Source organism: Balaenoptera borealis (assembly GCF_965194805.1).
Source record: "Balaenoptera borealis genome assembly, chromosome: 5".
Taxonomy (NCBI): domain Eukaryota; kingdom Metazoa; phylum Chordata; class Mammalia; order Artiodactyla; family Balaenopteridae; genus Balaenoptera; species Balaenoptera borealis.
The window spans coordinates 41,917,278-41,937,090 of record NC_138862.1 but is presented as its reverse complement, the minus strand read 5'-3'; the positions used below and the strand labels follow the sequence as shown (position 1 = coordinate 41,937,090).

At 34.8% G+C, this 19,813-nt stretch overlaps 1 protein-coding gene across 3 annotated transcripts in view; it reads right to left on the bottom strand.

The window, feature by feature from the left end:
- EPHA3 (EPH receptor A3) overlaps nucleotides 1-19,813 on the bottom strand; it is a 378,027-nt gene that overhangs the window by 259,114 nt on the left and 99,100 nt on the right. For all 3 annotated transcript variants that reach the window (XM_082392423.1, XM_082392424.1, XM_082392425.1), the window contains exon 3: nucleotides 9,239-9,899. In XM_082392423.1, coding sequence (XP_082248549.1) covers nucleotides 9,239-9,899 — 661 coding nt within the window. The remainder of the gene's footprint in view (nucleotides 1-9,238; nucleotides 9,900-19,813) is intronic.

Below are 19,813 nucleotides of genomic sequence, written 5' to 3'. Positions count from 1 at the left end.
AAAGCCCAGAGATAAACCATGCACGTATGGTCACCTTATTTTTGATAAAGGAGGCAAGAATATACAATGGAGAAAAGACACCCTCTTCAGTAAGTGGTGCTGGGAAAACTGGACAGCTACCTGTAAAAGAATGAAATTAGAACACTCCCTAACACCATACACAAAAATAAACTCAAAATGGATTAAAGACCTAAATGGAAGGCCAGACACTATCAAACTCTTAGAGGAAAACATAGTCAGAACACTCTATGACATAAATCACAGCAAGATCCTTTTTGACCCACTTCCTAGAGAAATGGAAATAAAACCAAAAATAAACAAGTGGGACCTAATGAAACTTAAAAGCTTTTGCACAGCAAAGGAAACCATAAACAAGACGAAAAGACAACCGTCAGAATGGGAGAAAATATTTGCAAATGAAGCAACTGACAAAGGATTAATCTCCAAAATTTACAAGCAGCTCATGCAGCTCAATATCAAAAAAGCAAACAGCCCAATCCAAAAATGGGCAGAAGACCTAAATAGACATTTCTCCAAAGAAGATACACAGATTGCCAACAAACACGTGAAAGAATGCTCAACATCATTAATCATTAGAGAAATGCAAATCAAAACTACAATGAGATATCACCTCACACTACTCAGAATGGCCATCATCAAAAAATCTACAAACAATAAACGCTGGAGAGGCTGTGGAGAAAAGGGAACCCTCTTGCACTGTTGGTGGGAATGTAAATTGATACAGCCACTATGGAGAACAGTATGGAGGTTCCTTAAAAAACTTAAAATAGAACTACCATATGACCCAGCAATCCCACTACTGGGCATATACTCTGAGAAAACCATAAATCAAAAAGAGACATGTTCCACAATGTTCATGCAGCTCTATTTACAATAGCCAGGGGATGGAAACAATCTAAGTGTCCATCGACAGATGAATGGATAAAGAAGATGTGGCACAGATATACAATGGATCATTACTCAGAAATGAAATTGAGTTATTTGTTGTAAGTTGGATGGACCTAGAGTCTGTCATACAGAGTGAAGTAAGTCAGAAAGAGAGAAAAAAATACCGTATCCTAACACATATATATGGAACCTAAAAAGAAAAAGGTCATAAAGAACCTAGGGACAGGACGGGAATAAAGATGCAGACCTACTAGAGAAAGGATTTGAGGACACAGGGAGGGGGAAGGGTAAGCTGCGACAAAGTGAGAGAGTGGCAGGTACATATATACACTACCAAATGTAAAACCGATAGCTAGTGGGAAGCAGCCGCATAGCACAGGGGGATCAGCTAGGTGCTTTGTGACCACCTAGAGGAGTGGGATAGGGAGGGTGGGAGAGAGGGAGACGCAAGAGGGAAGAGATATGGGAACATATGTATATGTATAGCTGATTCACTTTGTTATAAAGCAGAAACTAACACAGCATTGTAAAGCAATCATACTCCAATAAAGATGTTAAAAAAAAAAAAGATGGAAAATGAAAGCTAACAACAACAACAAAAAGAATAGAGGAAATATCACCTATGATTGAACAGACTAGAGGTTTAATGGAACTAAAAATGATGTCCCCTCAGAAAAGAAAACTGTTTGGAAGAAGGTGGACAACCAATTAATGAATAATGAATATACGTAAATTCATTAAAGACAGTTGCTCTCCCTCAAGGTATCTCTAAGTTCTAATGTTTAAGTTAAAAGAGAGACTGTTGAATTGGTGAATCTGTCATATGTAAGTGTTTTAACACAGATTTAAACAAGAGAGCAAGGAAGGTTATACAATCCAATGATACCAATGTATGACAATAATGATGTTGTTCAAATACTATTACCCAGTGCTAGATACTCTGCAATGGGCTATGTATACATTCACTGGCAATTCTAAAGGGTAGATATTGTTGCTCCCCTTTTGTGGATAAGGAAACTGGGGCTCAAATTGTTTATCCACACAGCATTTCTGGGACTCTTGAGCCCAAGCACTTGTCAGTGACAGGAGCCTTTGGCTAAATGAACAATTAGATGCAAACTGAAGGTTGAGGACAAAATTGAGGAAGTTTTCTGAATCATGTTAATACTACCATAATTTATTATATAAATTGGTGAAAAGATGTAAAAACTTCAATTAATTAAAGGTTTTACAGCTATTATAAAGCTGTCATAACGTATCTGTTTTATTTGAAAGTTATTTACATTTTGACTTACTGACATATTTTTTATTCAAATAAATTATTTGGTCTGAAAAGTCACGGGTTGCAACAGTTAAAGGCAAAGTGGGAATGGAGTGCTGTCATTTTAAATTCAGGGAAAATGAATAAAATTTTTACAGATCAGGGTAAGAAGCCTGATAATCTCAGTGCAGTCATTACAGGATGAATAAATTCCTTAAGTACTAAGTGTGTAAAATTAAGGGATAAAGTTATTTTAGCATCTTCATAAGTAGTTAGATCCTTGCTTTATTATAGGTATGAAACTAGTGGAGATTGATTTTAGCAAGCCAGAAAAATAATATTCATCATAAATTCACAAAAGAGAAAAAGTATTCTCTTGGCTACTATATAAAGTATTGTTATTACTTTTCATAATCTGTTTATTACTGTAATGACAGTTCAGATGATTCCAGTCTTAGTGTGTTGCAACTGTATGTGACCTAATAGTCAAATGCATTCATTTAAAATTAGATAAGATACACATCTTTTTTTTTTTTTTTAAACTTTTATTTATTATTTATTTATTATGTTTATTTTTGGCTGTGTTGGGTCTCCGCTTCTGTGCGAGGGCCCTCCCCAGCCGCGGCGAGCGGGGGCCACCCCCCATCGCGGTGCAAGGGCCTGTCACCATCGCGGCCTCCCCTGTTGCGGAGCAGAGGCTCCAGACGCTCAGGCTCAGCAGCCGTGGCTCACGGGCCCAGCCGCTCCGCGGCACGTGGGACGCCCCCAGACCAGGGCCCGAACCCGTGTCCCCTGCACTGGCAGGCAGACTCCCAACCACTGCGCCACCAGGGAAGCCCAAGATACACATCTTTATGTGCAAGAAATTCTTAAGAACCTAGTGGATTCAAAGATATATAATGAGAGGTATGTTGTCTCCAGAACTTACATTCCAAGAATGCATAGTTGGCATAGAAATCTCCCAATAATTATTCATCTAGTATGTATCAAACTGAAAACTTCCTCAATTATACTCTGCTAGGTTGTAGGCACAATGTCCTTTAAAGAGACATGACGTAGTTCCTCCCCTCAAGAAACTTCCAGTCTGAAAACAACTGTAAAGAAATGCTTCTGAATTCATTAAAACATATGAACACCTCGTACTTCTAGAAGATGTGCAGAGACTAAGTAGGTGCTAAGAAACATCTAAGGTTTTCAATTTTCTCTAGCTCCTCTGGCAGAGCAAGCAGAATCTTTAAATCATTGTTATTGAAGGCTTGACGGCTTCTTTAAGAGACTTTCTGAACAGACAGAGCAATGGGTAAAGAGTAAGAGTTGGTAGGTGAAAAAAAACATAATTATAGATAACCATCAAGAAATCTAGATGTCGTCATATGTCACATCAAACACACTTTTCTACTCAGTTGCTAATGTACAAGAACAAGGAATAAAGTTAGCATTCCACAATGAGCACATACAGATAAAACACAGAGCAACAGATTCTTCAGTGACATTAATAAGGTATTTGGTACATTAAGCTAAACAAAGTTTGTAGGAGGAAGGAATATTTATAGTAACTGCCTGGTATCTGCCTGAAATGTAATTAGTTGACTATATAAAAAGCCACTAGCATTCTCATTTCTTCTCTCCAAACTAAATTAAAACAGATAACATAATTCATTAGCTAGGATTATACACACACACACACACACACACACACACATATCACAAAGTTCCCTTTGTATTAACGTGAGATTTCCCCACACCTCCAATCTTAAAAAGTGAAAAGTGTTATGCTGAGATGTAAGAAGGATTTCCCAAGTGAAATGAACCAAGTAAATCTTGATTGTCAATGACTGAAAGCAAATAGCAGATGATTAAGTCTCATAATTTTAATTTTTCAATGTTATCTGGTTAAAAAGAGGTTTACTGACATCCTATAATAACAACTCAACCTGTAATTTGACCATACTCTCAACATTCAGCAAGTTTGCCCAAATCTCAGGAACATGGCCCAAATAAGGTTTAAGCCACACACACAGTAAATTAAAAGAGATACCATGAGAGATAACTTATTTAAAGAAAGGCCATATTTTAAAATTATATATTAGAGAAACTGCTAGAACCAAGTTGATGCATGACTTCTTACTTTCCTTACTAATGTTTATATTACCTCTTAGTTTAAGTTTGTGTGGTTACTTTTATGTGCATTTCTATTTTACCAAATTCGTTATAGTAAATACTCTCTACCTTCCTGTGGTGCTTTTTCCTGTATTTCCAGTTTACTTGGTATGCAATTCCTAAATGATGCTTTAGTTACTAATATTTCTTTCACCATTCCCTTATTTCCTCTCTCTAACCAGTCCTTGAAAGAGAAAGATGCATCATCTTCTACTCTTACTTTTCCCTGTCCTCTCTAGCAAAGAAACAGAAGATCAGCAACATAAAGCATCTTATTGCAGAAAATTTTATTTTCCCATCATTCATCTCCTCGCATACAAATACTTCCTCCCTCAGCACACTTATAACTTATTTTTAAGTTTAAACTATTGACTTAGCTCTGTTTAATAATTCACTTAAAAACATATGTTCCTTTGGAGGCAGAGCCCAAAACATTTTAAAATACACACACACACACACATTTTTGAACTATAAACCAAATTAGTTTAGCAGTGATAATGTTCGTCTTTCTCTTTCTAGTGCGCTCAGCAGAATTTGGCACATAGTAGAGGCTCAATAAATGTTTAATATTTGAATAAATGGTCAAAGCATACCTTTACTACTTTTTCTCATTTCAGGAAAAGTGGACTGTTGTTAAAGTTTGAATCAAATACAAGAGAAGTATAATGACATGGTTAAAATTCTGGTCCTGTATAAAGATAACTTTGGTTTTATTTATAGTTCTGAAATTGATGGATGAGTTTTTTGACTACAGAATATTTTTACCAATATATTTTTCCTATCAAACAGAGATTGTCTCATTTTCATCATTTAGTTCACTGAACTTTAACTATCCCAAATATCCATGTAGAGTGAAATAGATAATTCAGAATATTTCATTACTAGAGTCAGAAAATGACCTATTTAAGAAATTTAGATCCTTTATAAGGCCTCCCTATGGAACAAGCTCAGAACGCAAAACTTTAATGGGACTTCTACACATTATGAGACTTTTGAGATAATGATTTAATAAACAAATTATAAACTGCACCTTCTGGAATGCATAAGTTGGGTAAGTTAGTTAGCCCTTTCTCCCTACCCCAAAAGTTGCTAAGCACAATAGTGATGAGTCCAAAACTCTCAATGCAGAGACTTCTCGTTATTAATAAACAATTTCCACTATTAATTTTGAAATACTCAAAATTAATCTCTCCTTCCCCTACCTTGCCAAGGCAGTTTGTACCCGGTAGAAGATTTATTGCTCTGTCTTGCAATAAAATTATTCATTTATTTATCTGTCTTTCATACTAGATTGTGAGCTCTTATAAGGGAGATACGCTGACTTATTCATCTATGTTTCTCCGGTGTCTGGTACATTATTACATAGAACTTACAGATGGTTACAGATATTGAATTAAATTTGGTAGACTTTTTGGCATATCTAAGATGTTTGTCAATCCACATATCCAAATTTTGTTAGACATCACCTGGGCTAAGCTTAGTCTTCCCATGACATTTTGGCTAGTAATTCTTCTTTCTTAAAAACCTAGAAACAGAAAGATGTGATAAATAAGCTGAAACAGATGAACCTTATATTGACAGATTCTTGGTTAACTTTGAGCTAATTCTCTATGGTCCTACTCATCCTTCAATACACAGTACTCTAACTCCAGTAGAATCTATGTACCTGTGGGGTTTCCTGGTCTCTGCCACCACTGGACTGAATCACAGGGAAGAAGTGTGGGTTGAGGTTACAACTGCAACCTTTAGAATCAGACTGCCTGGTTTTAGATTGCAGCTTCAGCACTCACTAAGGGACCTAAGGCAAGATATTTAACCTATCAAAGCTTGTTTTCTCATCTTTAAAATGGAGATAATAATAAGGATGTACTTATAGGTTATTTTGAAGGATAAATGAGATAAATCATGGACATAACTTAGCAAATCGGCACAGTGTCTGGCATCCAATAAGTGCTTAATGAATATTTTAAAAAATCTCTGAATTCTTACTATACTTCTCAGAATGAAGTAGATGCTCCCTAAATATTTGTTGAAACAAAGTGAATGAGTCTTGTTTTCCTCTGTTTTAGGCAACTGTAAGCCTATGGTTGCTGATCATTGTGTTATAAAATTATCCTGAGGTGTTTAAAATCTGGCTCTATGTGTATGTCAAGGTATTGTTCCATCCTTTTGTAAAACGAAACAAAACAAAAATGAACTCATGAAATACAGGAAATCTATTTAGTTATCTTTTTCACCTGTATCTTTTCTAAGTATTACCAATCCTTTTGTGTGCGTGAATTGAAGTACTGCTGATAAAACAATGACTTGCGAGAGTCATAAGCTATTCTGACTAGTCCACAAGCTTATTGAAAACCAACCAAAATTTTAAAATTAAAAAAGGAAAGCATAACAAACACCATCACTACCACTGACAACAACAGCAAAATTACAAGCCTCACGTCATGATGGCCTACTCTATTACAGATACCAGGCCAGAATTAATTGGTTGAGTATTGGATTTTTAAGACATAGTAGACTATGCACTAAACTGACCTATTAAAAGAAATATTTGTTCAAATAAAGTTGGTTTAGACTAGGTACTACATGTAAATCAGCATGAAATAGAATGCCTTGACACATCGTCTAATAATCTGAGTACACAAAGGTTTTTTTTTTACTTATTACGAAAAGAGAGGAGCCAAAATTCACCTGGCAACATCAGCAAATGTCAAGATATAACCATAAAAGCAAGCTGCACCTTTAAGTTACATCACTGAAAAGTCAATCCCAAACATATCCCATTTCATGTGCTATCTCTAATTCTACTATAATTATTTTTATTGGTTTATCTTCAAGATTTTTTCTTAGAATAAAAAATTCTATGCTATTTATGTATATGTATCTCTTATTCTGCAACCAGTATTTTTAAATGTTGAAAAAGTCTGTGATAATATAGCATCACTATATCAAGGAGGTGCTATTGATGTCCTTCAATATAATAAACTACAAGACTCAAGGATGTAAAAATTTGACATAAATATTATCTCCAGGAGCAATTTTGACATAGGGTACCACTGAGTAGCATAATAGTTACTTTAAAGAAGTGGTTCAGTGAATTAAAATGAGGTTAAAAAATACAAGCAATTATGAATCTATTGTGAACTTTCTGAATACAACTTAACGTGACTCTCTTTTTTTAAATTCTTCTACTAAAGTTTGTCCTCAAGACAGCATGTAATATAGGCTAATTATGTGTATGTTTTATTTATTTTTATTAACATTTTTATGATTCTATTTACTTGCTGATACTTATTTTTCTATTTCTTATAACTTTGAATGAAATATAAAGTGTTATAAAAAAATTATTTAAAATCCAAACATCCAAACAATGATTAGGTTTCTTGCTCAATGGAATATTTTATGAGATAGCTCAACATATATTGATAAATATTGTTGAGACAGGGACACATCTATTCCTTTCTTGGTGTGGACATCAGAGACTGCATCAGTAGAAACCAAACTGGAGGGAATGGACAATTTTTCAACTCTTCCTGATCTAGGCCTTTATTATTTTATTTAAAATAAATCACACAAATAGATCACAAACAATACCATAGTGATAAAATATAATTCAAAGTGGAATATAAAGGCTATTGAGACTTCTCTCCACTCATGTATATACATAAGCAAGTAGTAGCTAGTCATGTTGTTTCAATTTTTGAACTTTCAAAGCCATAGTAACAGTATTGTGATGGCTCTTGCCAAGGATCTAAATAACATAATAGAGAAAAATCAGACTAGAGTGTACCATTTGCTGTCATTAAAAAGAAATTCTATAAACTACCTATAGTCAAAAGTAAAATGCTATATTCTGTTCAGATTCTTAGAAAGGCCCATTTATGTGTAACGTAGATTCATTTCTTCCACATGGACTTGAGTCCTACTGAATGGCCACAAGTAGAATATCAAACTCAATTCTTCTGACAGAGTTTAACAGCAAACAAAGGTATTAAAACAGACTGGATTTCAAGGACTTATTACTTAAGTTCTCCTGTGTATTTATACATTTAAAAGTTTAATAATAATTTCAGTGTGTTCTTAAACACAAAACCTTGCCTAATGCTAAATAACAAATTTTGGGATTAAGTGGAATTTATCATCTGATATAATCTTCTATGGAAAAGATTATCTTTTAATTGATTTTACTTCAAGTGCAAAGAGATTTTTAATAAAAATCAACTTGACAACACAGTTCAGGTTCTCTGATTCTATATAAAGGATCAAATATACATTCCCACCTAAGATGTGGTATACATATATATGTGTATATATATATATACACATATATATATCCTCCTGAGCAGCCAAAAGATGAAGCAAAATTTTAAAAGTTTTACATTACTCCTCTATACATCAAACACTGAAGGACCAAACCTGGATTTTTAAATAAAATAATTTTTATTAAACACTAATGCTTTGTAAGTAAACCCGTATTTTAAGCACAGGTGTCACTGAAGAAAATACTATATTTTATAGCAATGAATTACCTTTTGCTATGAGAGTGATGAACACAAACATAAATAGTCAATGCAGGATCTAAAAATTCTGTTAGACTCAGATTAGCTGAGTGCCAACGATATTTCTTCCCTCTACATAAAAGAGACAGAGACTTTTTTTTTTTCTTTCAGTTCGTCTAGTGGGGTGTAGGCCAGCACCACATAATCAAACATGCTAATATTTCTACATCAAATTATGAATCATCACATCAAGTGGGATGGATAAATTTAGTCTATAAATAGACTCTATTCAGTTTGAGGCATGTTTTGCTGCCAAGTGAGTTCAGGTTAGGTTCATTTCTTTCAATTACTCTACCATAAATTCACAGGTAAGAAATACCACTGCAGGGAAAATAGAGAAGGCTCTTACCTTGGCACATAAAACCTCTTTCTTCATAGCCAGCATTGCATGAGCACTTGCCAATGGGTACAAGCCATTCACCTTCTGTACTACAGTACATCCTGGGAGGATCTTCCTCCTTAGAATTGTTAACACAAGAACCTCTAACTTCCACCAGGGATTGGGAATCCATGGGTACTGTGTCTGGAAACATAGCCAGATTCTTCACTGTAAACGGACACTTTTTGAAGTACACTCTCACAGACACTAAGGCAACACAAGCACCAACATCTTGAAAAGCCAAATAAAATCCCTTTTTGTTGACAGGACCTACTTCTCTAACCTCGGTGTTGAGTTTAAGAATACGGTCCCCAAGATCCATTTGTGTGAAACTTTCATCAGCTGCAATGGTGTCAATCTTTGTAAACTGATGTTCTCGGAATTTGACCCCATGATCATCATCAGACTCCATGTAGTATAGGTTGAAAGTCTCCTTGCAAGTTCCCAAAACCAATGGAATGCTATTGCAGTCCCGGAGAGTGAACTTGAGCTCCACGTAGATCTTCTGAGCTGAGTTCCTGGGGACCCAGTTTGTCCTCAGCCAATTATTTTGACTATGATCCATGACATTGCACACCTGGTAAGTCCTGATGGGTGTGTAATGTTCATCAACACCGCTGATCTCTTCCCACTTGAAGAATCAAAGAAGAAGAAAAGAGAGGAAGAATTAATGAGTTAAGCATGATGAATAATAGTGCATACAAGATGAGGGTGTCAATGGAATCACAAGAAATACAAAATAAATGAGCAGAAACTGCTTTAAAAAGTTTCAAGACTTTTTAGAACAGTGAAGCAGTGCTTTCTTTGATCCTTAGACAGGTTTTGAGAAGTTTTTAAGTTAGCAACACATTGTCTGTGTTACTTATGATTCTACAACTATTATACCATCTGTTTCTATTACTCCTGTGTCTACGCTTTCTTTATACCATGCCCAGGTTAGCCTATATTGCTGCCAGGAAAATACATATTTTTCCATGTCATACTAGAGTTCTAATCTTCTACGGCTCCCTGTTACCTATGCAATAACTTCACACTCTTTAGTTTGGTATTTGTGTCTTTCCAAAAACTGGTCCTAACCTACATTTAATTTTTTCTAAAAGTTTGAATTGAGATTAGTGAATTATATGTTTCACTTATGCACATACTATGTTCTTGTCAATGTGAACATTTTTTACTGTTTTCAAAAGAAATATTGGATCTTCTTTTTTTATGCTATAAAAAAAAGAGAGCACTGGTCTGTGCTCTTTTCTCCTTGATGTTTCCCATAACCCTGCCATGCTTAAGAAACTTTCTGTTTTATATAATACTTATTAAATACCTTTTTTATAAATTTAAATCATGATACATGCTTAGATTAGTTTAATTTTGTTTCATTTGCATTTGTTAGATTTTAGACCTCTTCATATCCTCTATAATATGAAGCACACAACTTCACCTTTTGGGAGATGCATAAAAATTATTTTTTTCTTTTAACATATGTAGGAATAACTCAAGGAAATAATGAATATAAAGTTCTTAGAGAAGATATTTTAATTTTGTAAATAAATAAATAAATGAAATCCTTCTGAAGCCTATTAGAAATGGGTTCCTAAATTTTTCTCCATTAAGAGAGTTACTTATTTTCATAAGGAGTAAGTTTTAAATACTTTTAAACTAAATCAATGGCATTTAAAGTGTATTAACATTTTTTTCTATTTATTAGAAACACATAGGAATGCCAATCCACAACTTCTAGTCACAAAATGAGATAAAATGTTAGATTTTTAAATTGATGGTACCAAAAGCAAAGAAATATGGCATTTATTTGGCTTTTGAACCTCATTAGAGGAGAAAATAAATATTTACATTAGGGTGTTTGAATATCAAAAGCAATTTGTGACCCCACCAGTGTGAGAAACACAGTTTTAGAACTCCGTATTCCCCTTAGCTCTCCTACCAATCTAAGAGCAAAACAAAAGCAAATAATTAAACAGCACTTATTTTAATAACTTTGATCATTCAGGATCTGGAATATGAGCGGCACTCATTTTCTGGAGGCACAATTGGCTAGTCTTCATTGTCACGCCCAAGATCCAACAAAGGAACAAATTTTGATTATTTTAGAAAACCCTAGCTCTAACATACAAGATATATCTATATCTTAATATAAGAAAATATTCATACTGTATTTTTAATAATAACCAATATATCATTTTCAAACATCCACTCTATAAATGTATTATACGGAGAGCTTTAAAGAAGAAAAGTATACGTGAGATTCTCAGTTCTGAGGATTTTACACTTAGGTGCCTATAATAATAAAGTCACATTCAAAACAAAATTAATGTATAACTTTAATATCAGAAAAGTTAAACAGAGTGAACTGAGTTGGAGCTCTGAAAAACTGTGATGTTAAAAAGTTAGTATTATATTGCATCTTCTCTATTCCCATTACATTGGTTCTACAATGGCATTGTAAAGCACAGAGCTAACAAAAACTTCAGAGAATAAATGTTTTCTGTGGGCATTTTATAGAACATTAAATCATGGACATCATTATTCAAAAATTAACCAACTGACTTAAAAATTTTTAGTTCAAGATTTCCTTATCAGAATAGATATGAGGTTGTACTTCGACTGATGAATCAGTTGCAAGTTTCTCCTGCTATGGACAGCATTTTACTAGACATCAAACAGAAATGACACTATGTAAAGATTTTCATAATTCAATGTAAAATATGATTTTAATTATGGAGATCTCACTGTATTTAACATTTTCCTCTCAATGCTAATTTGGCAAGCTATCACAAGTCCTTGAATGCAGAGGTACAAATTGCAAGAAGATAATGCAAACAGCACCAGCATGCTTTGCACATGAAAAGGTTGCAGAGAGCAACTGTCACTTCATTAATTTGTCATGAAGACCATATTGCCTGTAAGCGATGGTGGCTTGCCATCTCAGACCACTTGCAGAAAACAGCAGGTCTCTAACTCTAGCATTTGCTGAGGACTAGACAGTGGAAATAAAATTCCTAAATGAGCACTTTTGCAACAGCAACGCAACAACAGGAATCATTAATTAAAGTTGCTGTTGTAATGCTTACATTTTATAAATTTAAAGAATACTCATATTTACCCTATCTTCCTATTCCAAGAACTAATGGATATGTTCATAAATTATTAGAGATAACATACTGTCATAGTCATTGCCCCAAGGCCAACATGGACAAAGAAAATGGGCAACAAAGCATTGGTGACATATAGAATTGGGAGGTACAAAGCACCTATCTCTTCATTTTTCTAATCCTTAAAAAAAAAAATCTGTTCAAGGGGTATGCAGCAGTAACATTGTCTTCAGCAGAAGGGGACACAGAACTTGTAAGAACTCAAATTCTTTCTAAAGCTCAAATTCCCCAAAATCAATAATTCTGGTATTTAGCGTGGTTCCCAGATTCTTACTATAAGCTTTTATCATTAGACCACAGAGACCAGAGCTGAATTTCTTGCTTTGTTTTTTTTTTTTTTTCTTTTTCCAGATCATACAACTATAAGAAAACCACATGTCCAGATCTCTGTTCCCTAGAAGGGTCATTCTGAAATCTATTCCCTGTAGCATAAGCACAGTGAGCCTCCTTATCATCAAAATACAGTGTAAGGTGTAAAGGAGAATCAATTTATATTTACTAGGTAGAACAGCTCCTTGTCACTGAGTCAAACATGTATTTTGAGGGAAAACATATTTTTAACAATTAATCGGCATTTAACATAAAAACTCTCATTCTGATAAACCTCCATTATAGTAATTAAAGATTTATACGCATTGTTGATATTAATTACTCTTAGATACATTTTTAGTTACTCGCCAATAGGGATTAAGGAGGAAAATGTGTACATTTTCTTTAAGAGAGGGAGAATCTGCATTGCATTTAGTGTATTGGCTAACATAATGAAATACGAAGAAAGTGAGAAAAATAACTTTATGATTTACCTTATAAGGTTTAAACCAGTTTCTTAGAAATTTTCAGATGATACTAAAAAGAAAATGATAACCAATATGCTTATGTTTGCAATATTACATTTGTAATTCTAGTGGTTAATAAGAAGCACATAGTTCTGCACTTTACAAAGTGCTAATGATGACTAATCTTGTGCTCAATAATTATAAGTGATATTAAATTGGTTCATGTTATTCTTTCTCCACTCATGTTTTTACTCCTTTGTTTCTTTCTCTTTGTACACATCATAGCTATTTCAAAATGCAATGTTCATCCTAGAAATATTTGAACATTTACCATGCATCAGCATTTTAAGCATGGCAATGCATAATCACTTACAGGAAGGATGTTACTGTCAAGTGTCAGGCACAGATATATCTACAAAAATCATTATATTTCCATTTATTCATAAATAGTTTTTCTTAGCCCATAGGTCTCAAAAGTACACACACACACACACACACACACACACACACACACACATTTGTAATAGTATCACGTTAAAAGGTAGAGTAAAATAAAACTGTCGAGACAAATGAAAAATAGAATTTGAGGGTTTTGGGAGTTTTATTGCTGTTGATGATGATTTGGGGTCAAATCAGAGGAATACATTTGTAACCAGAGGATTGAGGAGAGAGAAGGTGGGGATTTGATATTGAAAATCTAGCATCAGTAACAAGAGGCAGGCCAGAGTCTAAAGATAAAAAGGCGTAGAAGGTACATGCCTCAGATGGTATGTCCAGTAATCTTAATAATAATGACTACTATCCATTCTCCCACCCACCTTTAACTCCTAAGTATTTAGCATAAATTGGATAATGGTATTAGAAGTGTCTTGTGGAAAATAGAGAGGTCAATGTTCTAGTTTAGGTGAAGTATACTGAAAAGAGCTGGAAAACTAGGAAACTAGTGAAAGAACCAGAGCTTATTATTGAGGAAAGCCAACACAGGATTTCGGAGAGTGAGAGGAAGAGTTAGGACCAGGAAAATGTATGATCTCTGTTCAGATATTAGGTACATTCTGTAGTTAGAACAAGACACAGGCTATTCAAGGTAATGTCTTCTGAAAGCTTGAGCATGTGGGGGTCCTTGGGGCCCCATCAGCCCCTACCTTGGATTCTCTGTCTTTACCCAGCACCTCATACTCACAAAGCTTCCATCTTCAGTCGTAGTACTTCTCAGTCCCTAAAACCCCTAGACGGAGACAAGAACTAGGGCATCCTCAGCTTCACCATTTCTAGGGCTTTAATTTTAGTTATTCTCCTCCTAGCTGGGATTGATTTAGTGGTACTGTATTGAGATCTCAGGGCTGTTGCCACATCTTTGCACCTGTGGACAAATATCCCATATTTCTGAGTACAGTCTAATTTCCTTACCTCAAAGGTTCTTATTTTTGGCTAAGCATTAGCCAGGGAGCTTTCTTAAAATACTGCTTCATAGGTGCCTATTCAAGCTATTTCTTTTTACACTGCCTAGGTGATTAGAATGTGCCTAGGCGATTCCCTAAGGTTGGGAACCAATGTTCTATGTCCCTTGGCCAACTTTTGACCTCAACTTGACCTGACAGCATACTCCACTATCAGCTTGCAAGACTTCTGAATCTCCCCAGAAACTATGTCTAAAGTTTACAGATAGCCCTGCCTCTGTCTCTGTAGAAGGACCTTTTGCTCAGCCTTCATCCCATCTGTTTTTTGATTCCAGATTTGCCGAGGCCCAGATGTGCCTTATGTAGAAGCTCACCTGAATAACCTCATCTTCCACCTCCCACAAAGATTTGTAAGATATTATTATAATAAACAACATAAATCTAATCATAGTGGTCTTCTATTTTGCATTTGGTGGTAAATGCAAAACGTGTGCATTACAAAAAGATGTAAACAGTGTGTGTGGGAGGGTTACCTCCAATCACATATTTCTCCTGGTATAAATATAAGACAACTGGTTTTAGACATGCTACAATTTTTAGAGTTTGCTGTAATTTGGTAGTCTCCTACTGTGATTTCTGTAATGATTTGTGATTTTTAAGATGCCTCTATAATAGCAGTTTTATGTGATTCCACATGCATTTATTAAATATTTCTATATGCAAATCCCAAGTTAAAAACTGTGGATAGTAAAGATAAGTAAAATGTGACTTTTGCTATTCAGGAGTTGATGCTGGAGGGAGAGGTATAAGTATCACTGAAGGCAGATGATGATATGCTGTCTACTTGAGGTGTTGAAAGGAGCTGTGGGGAAAGGAAGGATTACTGCTGGAAGGAGGTTCTGGGAAAGCATTAAAGAAGAAATGGAAAGGTAGGATGACTAGAACTTCTACAGGTAGAAATATGGGGGCACACAGAAAGAGAAAGTGTGAGCAAACAGGAAGACATGTGAGGACAGAACCTGTTTAAGGAACTGGGTTCTACTTAGGCTGGAATGTAGGGCATTGAGCAGCAGGGATGTGGGCAGTTACTTAGAAAAGAAAGGCCTGGGCCAATTTGGGAACATCAGCTGATATGTGTTTATTTCATTTGCTACCGTGAGAAACTACTGAAAAGAGGCACATGGTTTACTCTGGACTGGGAGTTGGTTCTCCAAAGAGAAGGCAAAAGAGGGGCTTTAGAAAGACCACTGCAGAGATCCAGAAGAGAAGCCTGAAGAAGATGACCTCTGTTGAGTGAATGAACAGTGAATATTTCCCAAAAGATTATAAAAGGATATATTTTTTCTTATGAATTTATATAGGATACGGTTACATGTGCAGAGAGTAACACAGCTCATTATATTATAAGTTTTTGACTACTAAAACATATTTCAGAAAGATCCCTGTTTGTACTGAAAGATTGCAGGCAACAACAGAAAAAAATATTCAAGGGTACAAGTATGTAAATAAATGTTTCTTTAATTTTTCTTTTATGAAATAGTGTTCTCATTAGATCCTATATATCTGATTTGAAGACTATTTAATTAATATTTATTGAGTAACTACTATGTGCCAAGCTCGATATTGATAATGTAGTAATGAAGGAGATAGGAATGGTGCCTGTCCTTAAGGAACATACTGTCCTTATGTTATAACCATTATTATATCCATTTTTATTTTATGAATACATTTTCATTTATTTCTTTGTTCATTATCCTTTCTCCCCTGTATGGTCTCTGGTTTGGCTTATCTTTCCCTCCCTAACATTTAGCCCTGTGCTTAAACCCAAATAACTTATATAGACTTACTAAAATGAAATATCATGTGACGTGCCAAATGTTAAACTTATATGACTAACAAAGCACAGAAGTATGCTTTGGGGTACAGAAGGCAGTGAGTTTTAAAAATCAATACTCTGGATACTTATGTGTCACAGAGTGGCCTTAACCAAGTAAATATAAGACACATATCATGTTTATAAGTATTCTGTAATAATTAAAAAAAGAAGAAGGAAATGAATTTCTACAAAATATGTGTTAACAAATTTATGATAAAGATTTTTGGAATATATGGTGAAAATTTTTTGAAAGATGAAGAAAAAGGATCTTAAAGTTTGAGAGATGGTGGTAGGCAATGAAAAGCTTTCCAAAATTATGTGAAATGCTTAAAGATCTACCAAAAAGTGAATTTCTAGCCAGAGGAATTAACTTGCAAAAGATACACTAAAATATAAAACATACCATGGGGAGACCATATCTAAATTCACCGTTGTCGAAAGTTTTCAATTAAACCTGCTATTTAAATTTACCTTTCCTGAGGGGAAAAATGCCAGTGTAAAGGAAAGATAGGAAAAGTATACTTTGCACTATAGAGGTTTGATATTAATGGTGAAATATTTCTATTTATAATGTAAAAGAAACATAATTGCAAAAATGTTATTTTTAGAACTATAACCATGAAGTACATATACCATTATCTGAAAATTACCTCCATAAAGAGCAGGCCAAAATAGTTAAAAAATCATGAATAAACCATTTATCTATTCTATAAAAGTTGGGGAAAATCATTTATAATTTATCGGAATTTTTTTCACTCTTTCTGTTCATATACAGCCAAATAACTTCACTTTTCAGAGAATAAATTTCCCTTAAATATTAGGGAGTAAAACAATGAGACTATCATGTTTCCAATTCTTGGAAAAATATTTAATATGAAATTGCCCAATAAAAAGGTAATTTTAGAATTCAGTATAACTGCTTGGAAATGTGGGGGAAAATTCCATGCACATTGGCTTAACTTGTCTAGACTGAAAACTGTGCTAAAATGGACATTTACAGAATTATTACAAATGGCCAACTACTTAGAAATTAATGCATAGCAGTGACAGCAGTACATTTCATGCCAGTTGTGAGATTCATGTAATTTCCTGCTATGATAATGGGTCACAGACACAGTAATTCATAGCAATTTATTATATACCTGTGGAGCACTCACAGTGATGGAAATGAAATTAACTCATGTCACTGTGGAACATATGCTAAGTTTTACAGATCTTCAGATAACTCAGTTTATTTTTTAACACGATAAGTGTAATTCCTGAAAGCATTTTTCTGAGATGTAAGCTGCTTTATAGCAACAATTTTAAAGCTGCAGCGACATCTTTGGCTGTTCTTCCCAGAAGGGTGGCAACCCTGTTTCACTGGAACATTTTTAATCATTTATCCATTGAGTATCTTAGGGAGCCCAGGTAAGGGTCTAAGCTCTAGAGACAGACAGACCCTAGGTTTGAAGCCTAGCTCTGCTACTTAATAGGAGGTTTAATAATAGACTATGATTGGACTTCCCTGTGGCACAGTGGTTAAGAACCTGCCTGCCAGTGCAGGAGACACGGGTTTGAGCCCTGGTCCGGGAAGATCCCACATGCTGCGGAGCAACTAAGCCTGTGAGCCACAACTACTGAGCCTGCGCTCTAGAGCTTGCAAGCCACAACCACTGAGCCCACGTACCACAACTACTGAAGCCCATGTGCCTAGAGCCCGTGCTCTGCAACAAGAGAAGCCACCACAATGAGAAGCCTGTACACCGCAACGAAGAGTAGTCCCAGCTCGCCGCAGCTAGAGAAAGCCCACATGCAGCAACGAAGACCCAATGCAGTCAAAAATATATAAATAAATAAAATAAGTTTATTTTAAAAATAAATAAATAATAGACTATGATTTAATTTACACAACTGTAAAATGGGAAAAATCATAGTAAACTCTTTCTAGAGATGTTGTTAACAAAAGTAGATCATGCATTTTAAACATCTGTAACAGTGTGCAGCACCTGGGAAGCAGTACACAAATGTTATTATTCTGCTAAAGTTAACAAAAAATGTCATTGGAATATATGGATTTTTTTCCTTATAAAGTAATAGGAATGTATTTTAAATTCAAGATATTTCTATTTCCTACTCTTACTTCATAGTCTAGAGATTCTTCAAATTTATTTAAGGTCACCACAGTTTCTGACAAGTGCAATTTATTCTACTGTTTTGAAATTCAATAAATATAATTAATGACAAAAGTCGACTGACTATCAGACTGCTTCATATTTATATTATAAATGAGCCTGCTGTCTTTTATCTATGATAAATTTGCTATTCTATGTGGAGTAAAGTTTTGCCAATGTTATTCCACACTTTACTAGGTACTATAGTTCTATAACTTTATTAGACATTTGACTTCAATTCCTTTCACTATTCTCTTTAAAATAAAAAGTATATGATCTATCTGTATAACATATTAATGGACATATGTTTTAATAAAATAAAAATATTTATTATTATTATTACGCTTTTACTTCATACTGGTCACTGTGTTAACTTTCAGTTATGTCATGTCTAAATGGCGATGATAATAGTACCTTCCTTAGAGTATTGCTCAGTTGCTTAGTGGATTATATTGGTAGTTAATAAGTGCTTACATAGTTGTTACCTGCTAAGTAAAACAAATATTTATTAAGCACTTACATGTTACAAAATTGTTTTCTGGTACTACCGTTAGGATAAAGGTGCAGAAGTCATGGTTTCCTGACCTTGAAAAATCTTAATTATAAGAATGGAAATATGTTTGTGTAAGCCTAATGTTAGACTGTCATTCGTTCATTTAACAGAAATCCACTGTGAGCCTGGCACCCTTCTATGCCCTGGGTACCTCCTTCTCCATGGAAAAGATAACAATGAAACCACTAGTGTTTTCATAGAGCTTATGTTTTCCTTAAAAGAAAACAAAGAGTACACACACACACACACACACACACACACACACACACGAAAGGTGAGGTGATGATAATCATTATAAAGAAAAACAAATGTGAAAACAGGCTAAGGGGATAGAAGACCATAGGTGGGCTGATGAAATGACATTTCAAATAGGGTAGCCAGGGCTAAGTTCTCATTTTTTGCAGCCACTTGGATGAAGTGAGTAACCAGGCCTAGAGAATATCTGTGGATACAGCATCCCAGACTGAGAGAACAGAAAGCCCATTGGCTGTGAGATTGAGGGTGGTGCTGTAATCAAGGCATAGCAAGAAGGCGACTGTGGCTGAAACAGAGTGATCCAGGAGCGAAGTGGTGAAACATTAGGTCAGAAAGGAAGTTGAGTATAAGAGCATTTAGGTCCCTGT